The sequence below is a fragment of the Oratosquilla oratoria genome, chromosome 1 (assembly GCF_046742065.1).
Source record: "Oratosquilla oratoria isolate Oo_2021 chromosome 1, ASM4674206v1, whole genome shotgun sequence".
Taxonomy (NCBI): domain Eukaryota; kingdom Metazoa; phylum Arthropoda; class Malacostraca; order Stomatopoda; family Squillidae; genus Oratosquilla; species Oratosquilla oratoria.
The window spans coordinates 58,032,686-58,047,222 of NC_134777.1; the positions used below are offsets into that span (position 1 = coordinate 58,032,686).

General features: G+C 44.7%; 1 protein-coding gene across 1 annotated transcript in view; it reads left to right on the forward strand.

Moving 5' to 3' along the window:
• The window catches only part of LOC143028488 (synaptic vesicle membrane protein VAT-1 homolog-like), a 62,869-nt gene extending 49,707 nt beyond the window's left edge, over positions 1-13,162 (forward strand). The window contains exons 5-10 of the mRNA XM_076190704.1: positions 1,077-1,219; positions 1,323-1,426; positions 6,110-6,165; positions 6,943-7,035; positions 8,526-8,627; positions 11,143-13,162. Coding sequence (XP_076046819.1) covers positions 1,077-1,219; positions 1,323-1,426; positions 6,110-6,165; positions 6,943-7,035; positions 8,526-8,627; positions 11,143-11,412 — 768 coding nt within the window. The 3' untranslated portion in view covers positions 11,413-13,162. The remainder of the gene's footprint in view (positions 1-1,076; positions 1,220-1,322; positions 1,427-6,109; positions 6,166-6,942; positions 7,036-8,525; positions 8,628-11,142) is intronic.
• Positions 13,163-14,537: the final 1,375 nt, after the last annotated feature.

Here is a 14,537-nt window from a genome sequence, read left to right on the forward strand (position 1 = left end):
CATCCTGGGAAAAGGGTCCTCGACGGTAAAGGGGGCGCCCCCAGCCAAGAACGACTTGAGACGAATGAGCAGGTCCTCTTCGCCGGTCCTTAAGTTTTTTCAGTATAGGAGGCGATCCTCCACCCACCGGCACCTTCATTTGAACAAGACTGTTTGGCTTTAGTCAGAATAAAATATGTGAGGTGTCATTGCAGCGAAAGAGTTTATATACAATGCAGGAGTCGCCACCCCCGTGCCAGCATTTTCTTTTTCTCTTCCACTATCTCTTACGAATTGCAATAGCAACCCATACCCCTGCGAAAAAAAATGATAAAGAAAAGAGAAGAAGACTGGCACACAAAACAACCAATTGACAGACACGTCACAGCGGTCCCCTTTTTGTGAGCGACCAGATTCTTATCGAACTCAGCTTTGTTCCCGAACGAAGTGCCGATGGAATGAATTCACGGACCATTGGGTAACCGGAGGCAAGACCGACAGACATTCGAAGACTTCGTGAAGAACGAGATGTTTCATCAGGAAGACGTCAGTCGAGCCTATAGTAACCCTGAGGTCTTTTCGTATATAACTATTCTGGCTGCCGTCAGATGATTTTATTTACTTAAGTGAACTTCCCGACGTTATATATATTTTCTGATAACCGCAAGGTGTTTATTTGATGAACATAAAATGTATCATGACCTGCATATTTACTATACATGAACACTTTTGAGGATAGACACACACACACACACACACACACACATATATATATATATATATATATATATGTATGTATATTATTTCTGAGACGGGCAAAATAGCAATAAATAACTCAATAAACAAATGCAACTAATGAACTAAAATAAAATGCTGGCAGAGGGCCGCTTGGGAAAGACAAAGAGGAGGAGGAGGAGGAGGTACAGAAGGAAAAGGAGGAGGAACAGGAGGAGTACGAGGAGGAGGAGGAAGAGTAGAACATTAAGTTGATGATGTGTTTCAATCGACGAAATATCGAATTTATTTCTAAGCCTGATTACTCTAACGCTTGTGTTTTTCTCCTTCCCCTTGCGACCGCGTTCTGTCATCCTCCGCAGGGGCAGGCCGTGTGCGCCCTGTGTCGCCACGCGGGCAACGTGACGGTGATCGGGGTCGCCTCCAAGTGCAAGCACGACGATATCCGCTCCTCCGTCACTCATCTCATCGAACGGGGACAGGACGTGCCCAGCGAAGTCCGCAAGTGAGTAGCAGTGGGCAACCGAGGAACCTCCTATGTTCTTCCTTGACCTCGATATGTGTGTGTGTGTGCGTGTGCGTACTCAATTGACCCTCCTCCTTCGCAGGCTGTGCCCCGAGGGCGTCGACGTCGTGCTCGACTGCCAGGGAGGCGAGGAGTGCAATCGGGGTTACTCCATACTCAAGCCCTTCGGCCGCTATGTTCTCTTCGGTAGGTACAAGTACTCTCTATCACACTCCTTCTCCCCCTACCCCCCACACGTCTTTCCTTCTCTTTTCCTTTCCATTCCTCTTTCTCACACGTTTCCTCCTCCTCCTCCTCCTCTTATTTGCCCATTTTTCTTCCCTCTTCATTTTCTCCACTTCCCCCGCCCTGTCTTTTTCTCATGGTTGTTGTTGTTGTCTGCTTCTGGGCCAGCGTTGCATGCCCGACGTCGGGCTGTTGCACGCGAAAGTCAGGTCACTTGTTAGTTGACCTCGGACGCCAAGTGGACCAGTTTCCGGTCTGCGCACGATATACTGTCGTTTATTTATTCTTTTACTTTATTTTTTCACTTCTTTTTCTTCATTTTTTTAATATTATTTGACCTCGTTTACATTTCTGATGCTTTATTTTGTCTGTTTTACAAAATATTAATATCGCACTGTAATTGTTTGGTATACCTTTATTTCCTCTCTCCGTCTTACCCTTCCTTGGCCTTTGTAAGCCAACAGACGACATTACAAAGGCACTGAAGGAGTATCAATATACTTTTGTTGATGAAATATTTACGGGTTCGAGCGTCGCTACCTGCGGCGGAGGTCGAGGTGACCACAGTTTGAACCCTGCCACTTGCGATTTGGACCAAGGGCATGGTTCATTAAATTCCACACTACAAAGTCCTTTGTAAGAGGCACCGTCCTTGCCTCTTGGTAGGGGAAGTTCATAACGTCAAACAGAATATATATATATTTCTTTAAGTTATTTCTATCTTTTATAATCTGTATTATGTAATCTCCTTTGTGCCGTGGGGTCTCCTGGACCTTTACAAGTCAAACCACAATAATGCAAATAAAATACAATTACACGCTAAAACGGTAATACCATAATACGATAACACGAGAAAAAGAAGAAAAAGGTCTAGATGAGGAGGTTGGGGGGGGGTGACAGGTTTGTCTCGGCTGAATAAAATCGCCTGGAGGCAAACAGCTTAAAAGAAAATGTCTCACATGGTAAGGAAGGTGCTCCCACAAGCCTATCCGAACGATAGGGTTGGAACGTCGTCCTCCAAGTCCATAGTCGATCACTCCTCCTCCTCCTCCTCGTTTACCTCTTCTTCCTCCTTCCCCTGCCTCTCCTTCCTCGTCTTCCTCCTCCTCGTTTTCCTCTTCTTCTTCCTTCCCCTGCCTCTTTTTCTCGCAGCCCCCCCCCCCCTCTTCTCTTCGTAAGGGTTACTGACTGCATCGGTCTTATGCCCTCCACATCTTAAAGAAGTAAATAGTATCCCTACGGACCAGAGTCCAGCAGCATTCCAGCATTCTTTTATGGTTGAAGGCAATTCTCCACTCAAGAGAGAATGCCGATTACTTTTAACCTGTGCAATCCCTCCGTTCTGCTAACTGGCCTCCTTTACCAAGGACAGAAGCGCTGGTTAGATCCGACAAAATACCACATATTCCTCCTCCTCCTCTCTTGCCTTACCTTTCACCTCGTCTTCCTTTCCTCCTCCTCCTCCTCCTCTCTTGCCCTACCTTTCACCTCGTTTTTCTTTCTTGCTTCTTCCTCCTCTTCCTCTCTTGTCTTACCTTTCACCTCGTCTTTCTTCCTTCCTTCCTCCTCCTCCTCCTCCTCCTCTCTTGCCTTACCTTTCACTTCACATTTCTTCTTTCCTCCTCCTCCTCTCATGCCTTACCTTCCACCTCGTCTTTCTTCCTTCCTTCCTCACGTTCCCAATGTCTATTTTTTTTTTCCTTCTCTTCCTCTTCGACCTTATCTTCCTCTTCGTCCCCCCCCCCCCCCGCTGCTTTTTTCTCAGGTCCGCTTTCCAGACGTCCCATTTGGGGGCGAACGTTTTTCAGATAATAACGTTCCCTTCCCCATAAACGTTTTCTTTTGTCTCTCCCCACATTCCGCGCTTGGTATCGATTCCTGTATGCACAAAAAATATATATATTTTTTCTCGTGTGAAAATGGATCGACACACATTCATACACATGTACATGTATTCAAGGCCAGATACGATGAAATGGAGAATGGAAGACGAGACCCCACGAACGTTACTTGTTTCCTATACACTATAATTAGGCAAATAATGAAACACACACACAAAGTCATGCATATACTCTCATATATCAGGTCACACGTACAAACGCAGTTATAATGACACACATAGCCAAATACTTATACTGTCTTACACACAGTCACATGCATACATGCATATACACACTAAACGCCACAGACTTACATACATACATATACCAAAAGCCTTTTCCCCCTTACAAGGGAGGAAGCCATTCCCAACATACTCCCCTCCCTTTCACCCACCTCCATCCCTCTTATCTTAGCACCTCCTGGATGACGGGTCATTCCTGCATCTTGCCCACTGCCCTGGGTCAGAAGCAGTGTCGCAAGACACAGCACATCCACAGTAAGGCCGCTTCATTAAATCGGCGACCCCCTTCTCCGTCCCCTCAAATTATTTTTCACACATATTCTCTCAACCCCCATCCCCTACCCACTCCCTTTCATGCATCACAGCATCATCCATAAACAACCATTCTCCATTCACCCCTGTCTTCTGCCCTCTCCTGTCCTTCCTCAACAGACATTCCCCTCCTTCCCAATGCCCCTTTTACCCCATCCATCCATCTCATCCTTGGTCGCCCCCTCATGTTCACTCCCTCTACCTCTGCCTTCCACACCTCTTTTACTAATATTTCTTCACTCATTCTTTCCATGTGTCCAAACCATCCCAATACTCTTTCATCAACCCTATCCCCAACTCCCTTTCCACCCCCCGTTCTCTTCCTCACCTCCTCATTTCTCACTCTATCTAGCCTAGTAACTCCAATCATACTCCTAAAGCATCTCATCTCAAACACATTCAAACTCCTCCTCTCTTATGTTCCACGTTTCTGCCCCATACAGTGCTGTCGGCACAATTAGTCCTTCATACAATATCCTCTTAGCATTCATTCCCAGATGTCTATTTCTCATTATACTGTTTAATCCCCCAAAACATTTACTTGCCTCTCTCAATCTACATTCTACCTCCACCTCCACTCCTCCCTTTCCCACCACATTCGTACCAAAGTATCTAAAACTATCCACTTCATCCAGTCTCTCTTCCTTAATACTCACTTTCAGTCTTCTGCCACTTTCTCCCCTTGTACATTTCATCACCTTACTTTTACTCACATTTATCTCCAAATTCCTTCTTTCGCACACCTTCCCAAACTGTCACTAACTTCTTCAATCCCTCCTCTGATCCTTCCACAAACGCAGTGTCGTCAGCAAGCAACAACTGGCTTATCTCCCACTTTTCTCCATTCCCTTTACCCATCTCCTATCCCCGACCCATTACCCTTGAATTTACCTCTCGCACCACCCCATCCGTGTATAAATTGAACAGCCAGGGCGACATAACACATCCCTGGCAAAGTCCCACCTTTACCTCAAACCACTAACTTTCTCCATTTCTGATTCTAACACAAGCTCTACTACTCTCGTACAAACTCTTGACTGCTCTTAACAGCTTTCCTCCTATCCCATATGTCTGTAATACCTCCTACAGGGCCTTTCTGTCTACCCTGTCATAAGTCTTTTCCAAATATATAAAGACCCAAAAAACATCCTTACCTTTTCCTAAAGTTTTCACACATATCTGTCTTGCCACAAAAATCTGATCCATGTAACCCATAACTGTCCTAAACCCACACTCTTCCTCACCAATTCCCTCTTTTCTTCTCCTAATCCTCTCAGTCAAAGCCCTCTCATAAGTCCTCTCAACTACACTTAACAAACTGATCCCCCTGAAACTACTACACTCACATTTGTCCACTTTTCCCTTGTAAAGTGGAACTATATAGGCACTCTACCCTCTCTTAAACAAACATTAAATAACCTCGCCAGCCAGTCTACCATCACTGTAACTCTTTTTTTATTCATTCTGCCTGACACCCATCCAACCCAGATGCCTTACCCGCTCTCATCGTCTTAACAACTGCCTTCACCTCATCTTTCTTTATTTCTCCTCCATTTTCCTCACTCATCACGGTCATTTTCTTAGCGGTACCCACTGCAACTACATTTCCCTCTCATCCTCCTTCACATTTAGAAACTCCCTAAAATATTATTCATCTTCTTATTGCCGTCTCTTCCATTATCATGTGCACCTTTTACCTTTTCTTCTCTACTTTATTCACCTCCTCTTACTCTCTTAATTTCTTTCCAAAACATCTTTTTATTACTTTCAAAATTTTCTGTCATAATCTTACCCCATTTCACATCTGCTCTCCTCTTTGCCTCCTTTATCTTATGCTTTACTTCTCTTTTCTTTTCTTTGTACCTCTCATATGATTTTCTCGTCCTATTTTGTAACCAGTCTGAGAAGAAGCCACAAGCGTAAACACGGTGTACCACCTACATATGTCCACATTAACACACACACACAAGCATCATCATCACTAATTTGCACAATTTGACAAAAAAAAAAAAAAATCACACCCACCCTTGCAAGACCAGCATTTGGGTTGTAGCCACGCGGGCATCACCCTGTACACCTCCTACATCACCAAACAACACATCACCTACGAGTTCAATCCACCCATCCGCCTCCACCTCCACGAGCCCAAAAGTTTAATGAATCACAGCCACTCCACTCCACTCATCCGGTTCCTCCTCCTCCCCCCGCAGGTTCGTCCAACATCGTCACGGGGGAGACGAAGAGCTTCTTTAGCGTCGCCAAGTCGGTGAGTCAACCCGAAACCTTCTTCGTCATTGGGGTTCTCCAGCCATCCATCCCCAAATCCCAGTCCCCCCAATAGTTCTGAGCCCCGGGGTTCTGAGTCAGGGGAGAGGGGGAGGGGGGTCTCCTGCCCCCCACCCCTCCATATCCTAATCCTGAGGATTCCAAGAGCGCTCAACAAACAGAAACCTTATATTTTGGCGGGTCTGAAAAAAAAAAATACATATGGCAACATCTCGGCCCAACTACTGTTGCCATATAAACGGGGTCTTATTTTCCTCAGATCCACTAAAACTGGCTATAGCGGTGTTTTGGGGTATTAAATTTATTCAGTACTAAAATAATCTCCAGAATTACATAAAACATATTATTCATGGGCAAGCATTTAAAAATAGTTGACAGTGTTTCGCATATCACAGAAAACCTTTATCATAACGATTTGAAACATACTTCATTCCTGGTCTTTACCACATATTAACCCATGCATTTACATTACACACATACGCATGTATTAATACGGACACTAAACCTGACCCACGGGAATAGGATAAGAGTATGTTAGAGATGGAATGGGTGGGAGTGGATTTTATGACTGCTTTTTGGCTACCTCCCTTGTAAGGGGTAAATAGTCACTGGTACGTACAATAAGTTGATCTTTTTGCCAATAACAACAAAACATATATACTTTTACATAGCTCTGATATGATACGGGTCAGGTTCGATTGCTGACAATTGTACGTGTGTATCTAATCTACGACATGTGACTGGTTCCTCTTGACAGTGGTGGCAGGTGGACAAGGTGTCTCCCCTCCGTCTCCATGACGACAACAAGAGCATCATGGGCTTCAACTTCCGGAGGTTCCTCCACCATCAGGTAAGGTTCCTTCTCCTTCCTCAGTGGGCTCCTGGCCCTTAGGCCTGTAGGTCAGGCAGTCACTGTGGTCCCTCCCGTACATTTTGCTCTTGTCCCTTTTCGTCTCTCTCTCTCTCTTCGAGGGGAGCGATCAGACGGGAGCATTCAAAAGCTCCTATTCACATATACATGTACACTGATTTCCAAAATAAATAAATAAATGGAATAGAAAAAATACAGTTAAATGCTATCAGAAGACTTTCCAGTCCACAACGAGGCCGGACCAAGAAACCTTGACGAATGAATAAATAATATGGACACACACACACATTGGAGAGGAAGAGACAGGACCCCATGAACGTTACTCCTTCCCTCTATACTACAATGAAGTCAATACAATTAGGTCAACATACACACACATTGAAACATACGCACAATCATGTCATTCAAGCAAGTTTGTGTATTTTCGCCAGAAAAAGAAATAAACAATTACTCTCCTGTTTTTTTCCTTTGCGCGGCACCTTGAATAGCGTCATATTTAATTCCCGTTACATTTTTATACAGTTCCTACAATTTACTTTTTTTATTTGTATCTCTGAAGATCAACATATTAACTTTCCTATATATATTTTCGTTCCAAAATCTGAATTTACAAAGTTTATCAGCATTGCTGAAAATATCCTCAGAATACGGCCGTGATGGTCTGTGACGTCACTCATAACCCCACCTCCACGCACGCTTTATATATATATATATATATATATATATATATATATATATATATATATATGTATTTATATATGTATGTATTTATATATATATATAATACTGATGATGATATATATATATATATATATATATGTCTGTGTGTGTGTGTGTGTGTGTGTGTGTGTGTGTGTGTGTGTGTGTGTGTGTGTGCGTGTGTGTGTGTGTGTGTGTGTGTGAGATTCACCTTGGTCTTTGGATCACGTGTTGGACTCGTGATCGACAGCTATTTCCCTCCCGGAAGAGAGCTCAGAGCTCGTATGACCGATCTATGGGTAATGCTATGACCTTACACGCACACACACACCCAACTCCCCGCCCACGAGATTTGGAGTAACGACTCGAAGCGCAGCGATACTGAAATAATTTCAGCCCTGGGCAGGATTCGAACCAGGTACCGCCGGCACCGCCGTACTGACAGTCTGGGACTCTACCAACCGCGCCACCGAGTCGTGTGTGTGTGTGTGTGTGTGTGTGTGTGTGTGTGTGTGTGTGTGTGTGTGTGCGTGCGTGTGTTGTGACGCATTCCTTCACCTCAAACAACAGCACCGCGTGCCACAAAATTGTCCAGGACAAGAATTCCCATCCGCCGTCCCCTCCCCCTCCACAAGCTCTGTGTAACGCGATCCCCAGCCCTTCCCCATTATTTTGCGAGCCGCTTCGTTGCGTCCCTATAGTATTCAAACCCCGGTTACCAACGCCCGAGGAGGAGTCCCGCCCTCACGCGTTTATTTTTCCTTTTCCAGGGCGGCGAAGAACACGTGAAGAGAGTCCTGGAATCGGTCTATGAGCTCTGGAAGGAGGGCGTGGCCAAGCCCAACATCGACTCCACCTTCGCCCTGGAAGACGTAAGTACACTTTCATGGGTCAATTACCAAACCTTGGCCGAACACGTGTATTTTCTTTTCCTTGAAGTTCTAAAATGTGATACAAATATAAAATATCCTCTTTATAAATGGTATATAACCATAGGTACACTTTTTTAGTTGTGGCTGAATGTATGATTAACAATATGTATGGACGGATATATATAAATATGTATGTACATATATGCGAATATTAAACTGTGTGCTGAGAGTTCCAACGAACAGATTCACGATCTGAAAGATTCATGACCTACCACCCCCTGCTGCCCCACCATTTCTCCCCCCTCCCCAGTTCCCATGTCTCCATTACGATTGAGGGTCTTAATCTCGTATTTATCTTCTTTGCATTCATTCCACGTCTCTCCGAGTGGTCTTTCATACCTTCCTTCCAGTATCTATATTTAGGGTCTTACCTCTGGAATCAGCCTCGTTTATATTCATAAAACTTCTCTCCGAATAGTCTTTCATACCTCTTCCAGTGCCCTTCTTTAGACGCTCGAGACACCTATTTCTCTGTACCCCTGAGCCATACACTCCCTTTCTCTATTAACCTCTCATTCTGCCTACCTACGTATACCATCCCAACCTTCCACGTTTCTTTGTCTCACATAAGAAACCTTTTTACTCTACTTTCCAAGTACCTCGTTCCTATATTTTCTACCATTCCAAACCTTCTTCTCTCTGGAAAATCCGTCTCCGCTGCCTCTCTCCTTCTTCCACGAGCATACAAATGTCAGAGCCATACACGGGCGCCGGCCCGGGACACAGGTGTGGGAGCGGATGTACTTGGAATTCCCATTCGCTATTTTAAGGCTACAGCCTCGCATTCCAGACCTACTACCCTTTCAACCCAAACAACATTGGGGCTCCAGTTACATATTTTTGTGTCAATTTTTACTTGATGGAGTCTGTACACGACACGAGGCTCCCCCCACCCGACCCCAATGCATGGCTCATGCAGTTTGAAATCTTTAAGGCGATGCCATTCACCTCAAACTTACGTGTCATACCAAGTTATTTTGTTTTGTCCTCTGCATATTCCTCTCATTTACACACACCTACACATATATACATAAACGCACAAAAACATACAAACGTACATAGATCATTATCATCATCACTGCTCTTTCGCATTCAGTCCATTCATAAACCTAGGCCTTTCCCATCTTTCCTACATCCACCACACACTCCTGCAAACTTCTCCATCTCGTATCCTTCTTCCCATCCCTCCCGCCTTCAAGAGGGCGTCCTTACGCTCCGCGTATCATCTTTGGGTGTCCAATCAATAGGAAACCCGCTCCATTTCTCGTCTTCATTCCTGGATACCTGCCCCGTCCAGGTCCATTCCCTATACATGTGCACGCGTGTGGCGTGTGCGCGTGGCTGTGTGTGTGTGTGTGTGTGTGTGTGTGTGTGTGTGTGTGTGTGTGTGTGTGTGTGTGTGTGTGTGTGTGTGTGTGTGTGTGTGTGTGTGTGTGTGTGTGTGTGTGTGTGTGTGTGTGTGTGTGTGTGTGTGTGACATAGGCACTGAAGTAACCTACAATACTATATTCCCCCACCTTGAACCTTTTCATTTCCTCGACTTGCACCTTGACTTTGGCTCCCGCCTGGGAACTTCATTCAGCCGAGAGTGACCTCCTCCTCCTCCACAAGGAATGTCTTCGCCTCTCTGGAAACTCCACGAACTCGAACTAAACTCGTTAATTGGGCCCTGGAGTCTTCCTTTCCGCTTCCCCTTTCCTTTTCCTGACCGAAGTCTCCCCCACCCCACCCCACCCCACCCCCTCCAGCTCCTCGTCACGGTCTATTAGCCCGGAAATGACGTCGGAGAGGATCACCACCATTGAATGTTTCCCCGCCTGGCGATTCTTACCCACCCGAAAGAAGCCCACCCCGAACAGCCCCATACCATCTCGATAAACCTTTATCCGATATCGTGTCTTTATTCTGGCTGATGTGTCAGGCAATTAAATTGAGCTGAAGAACTCACCCACCCTATCCCTCTCGTCTACACGGTACCTTCATCTCAACCGAATAAAATCGCCTGATGTTAGCCAAAAAGGACTATGTCAAGCTCCTCTGTTAAACAGAATAAAATTGTTTAAGTACAGTTACGGGTTCCCGTGTTCCCTCTCCCCATCCCCCTCCGGAAGTCCTGACCTTCTTATTGATGACATTCCGACTTAATACTACTACCCTCCTTGCATGGTTCTTCAGTATTATCTCTGCATTGTCAATACCTCTTGGCATCTGCAAGGGTTAAGCCTTTCTGTAATCTTCCATTTCTCCTGACTCACCTTCTCCTTGACCTCCTCCTCCTCCTACAAGTGGCAAACTTCTCTAACTTGTTCCTCTTCGTCCTCCTCCTCCTCCTCCTTCAGGTCGTAAGTCCCTTTTTATCGACTCGCCTCCCTCCCCACCCCTACAGGTAGTGATTCTCTCTCACTCTTTATTCCTCCTAACTCACCTCTCCTTCGACCTCCTCCTCCTCCTCCAGGTGACGGAGGCCATGGCGAAGATGCACGAGAGACGGAACGTGGGCAAGCTCCTCCTCGACCTGTCCATGGAAGCCAAGCCCAAGCCCACCACGCCGGCCAAGACCAAGAAGGAGGATAAGAAGGAGACGAAAGAGGAGGCCAAGGACGAGAAGAAGGAGAACGAGAAGAAGGATAACGACAAAAAGGAGAACGAGAAGAAGGAGAACGAGAAGAAGGAAGAGGCGGCGAAGGAGGACACCAAGGAGGCGAAGGCGGCGGAGGAGAAGTAGGGTCTTGAAGGCAAAGAAGACAAATAGAAAAGAGACCAAGAACAGGACGAAGACGACGACGACGAGTGAGAGCGGAGCTCCTGAAAAAAAAAAGTATGAAGGGCCAGAGGAAGAAGAAGAAGAAAAAAAAAGGAAAAAGATGTCAGAGCAAAACAGAAACTGCACATCCTCCAGAGGGACAAGCTGTCTCCCTGGCAGGTATACGAGAGTGTTTGTTGTATGGTTGTCTACTGTGTCAGTGTGTGCGCTGTCCTCCCTGCAGAGGCCAACTGCAGGTGTCCATGTACGAAAACGTCTAACAGCTGTCCTAATAGGCATGTTAGTTGTCCACGATGTTCCACAGGAGGCGGCATATGTAAGTATAACAGGATGTCCACAGAGGAGTAAATGCATGTCATAATTTGTAAGCAATTTCACATCTGCTGAAATGCGTTCACGACGAAACAAGAGTAACGAAATTAATATATTGAGATTCAATTAGGTTCGACCAGGCTAAAACATTAAGTTAAATATTCTACTTTATTTTGTTTTCATTTTATTTTAAACAAACCTACACTTGTACATTTCATGAATACTCTATAAATTCTATTATTATTATTATTTTCTATTTATTTATTTATTTATTTATTTTGGCAGTCCAAGTGTGCGAAATTTGTCTACCTTTGTTGGAAATGTCCACAAAATCGACATGACGTCATGTCGGCAAGACGATGTGGCATCAGTCACAAGACGTTTATATGACGTAACTTCCTCCATGAAGACAATAACGACACAGAACATTACGTCATTCTCCAAGCTAACATGACGTCATGTACTACGAAAAAATTGTTTTCGTGACAGATGTTACGTCATAAATCGTTAAATTATTACGGCCCATACTTAGTAAAGAATATTGTTAATATAATCACCTGGCTACGTGACCCAAATCGGGTTTAATATGTAACCCAACTTGTCAAACCTGACGCTAAAACCCACCCACCCCACTACACAGACTGTTTTTCCTAACTTGGCGAAAGAACATCTACCTAACCTGCATCCTTTCCTACTGACTGGATGACCAAATCACGTTCGAATGACGTCACCAATGCACTAAACAAACGCATTTGCAAACGCAATCACGTTATTCAAACACACTTTGGCCAGCCAATCAGTGGGAGATTTTTTATGCTGGTGCTACAGAACCCACCCTCACAATCCCACCATCCCCCCGCACCACCTCTTCCTCCCTCCTCGTCATCCTCCTCCTCCTTGTGACGAAGATTATCCCCCCCTGACACATATCCAAAACGGCTTGTCCTCATCTCCCCCCTCCCCCTCCACCCTCCCCATGCATGCCACCACCCCCTTCCTTCACCTTCCACCCAGCTCTTCGATTGAATAATAAACTGCTCCAGCTCGTTATGAATAAGATAACAATAAAATAAAGCAACATGAAATAAAATAAATATGAACGCTTCACTCCCCAACATTGTGAAGTATGTCATATATTTAGTCTTTGCAAAATAACGCTTAACCTTGGACGGAACATAATAATTAAATGAAGAACGGTAACGAACTGATGGTATGAAAGTTATGAGAAATTAACATTCCATAGTGTCACACGCATCTCGGGTGACAGAAGTGTTTGAATCTAAAATCATGAGATCCTCAGAGAGAAGTAATGCAACACACCTTTGGATATTAAACTCGCACACGCACGCGCACACACACACACACACACACACACACACACACACACACACACACACACGTCATTGTGTCAATTTTGACAACTGTGGAGGATTCGGGTCCGGGTGAGATTGTGATGGAAGATTTATTGCCATGTATAATACTTCCACAATAACGAATATGTTGGCAGCTGGGTTCTCCCGTGACCGTTACAGATGAAAAATAAAATCGTTTTCATCCATTGGGGCATTGGTTTTCCTTCATCTGACATTTTATTTTATTTCGTTTTGAGAGGGGAGATGCAAACTTGTATACGCCGTCTCAAACGACGCGGAAATTCGTCGATATTTCGCCGAGTGGCTGTCGACTCGGCAAGAAACGTCGACATTTCTCCAAGTTCAGTTGCCTCATTCTCGTCCCTTTCAATAACGCAAACTCGTGCCAAAAAGACCAATGGGCTTCGTTCCACGTTTCCTACCATCATTTATTTATTTTGTTTTATACCAACGGAACTTGTAATTTCTGTATTTTCATTTAGTTATTGTAGAAAATATACACTCAAACACGTGTGTCGTATGTTTGTGTGTGTATATGCATACAGATCCTCTTTTTCTATTACCAGACGAATCGCACTTCGCTATTTCAAATTTTTACTTTTGCACAAGTAACCAGCTCTCCCTTTCTCTAGAAATTTCCTGTCATTGTATGCCATCTCAAGAGAGAGGAAGAGAGACAGAGAGAAAGGCTTTCATCATTATTCCAGGTTGAATGTGGAACGAAACTACACCTTTAACCCTTTCGTTGCGTTTTAAGACTAGTCATCATTTCACCTGTCACTAGGCGATTCTATTCATCTGAGAGAGCCCCCTTCCTCCCCTTAGGTGCAATGAAAAGTGTTCAACCTGTTTCGATTCTATTCACTCATTTATTCTATTTAATTTGCTTGAATCTACGCCTGCCCGAACCTTAACACTTTGGTGGTCGTTGTGTTTTCCAACTTTAGTATTTACTCTAGCTGCCGCCAGGCGATTTTATTCAGCTAAGGGAGCAAAAAACCCTTCCGTAACTCCAACTTTAACGAACTGAGTCAAAACCTTCCCAACAAAGCAAAGAGTAAGTCAATAGTTGTCAGCGCAGTCGGAATACGCAGTTCAACTAGAAATCAACAGATTGTACATGATTATGGATTGACTACACACACACACACACAGAGTAGACGGAACCCAACGAGCGTTGCTCATTTTTTGTATACTACAATTAGGTAAATACACACACAGCATTGCAGTCCAGTGTCATTTCCTCTATCTGGAAGGGAATAGGGGGCCGGAAAGACTCCAACGATTACCCCAGTATTAGTGCTTAGTGTGCTGGGAAGGCTTCTCGTCCACCTGTTGTTGGCACGGGTTCGTTCACATCTGCTCAATTTTCAGAAGACTGAGCAGTCTGGGTTCACGCCC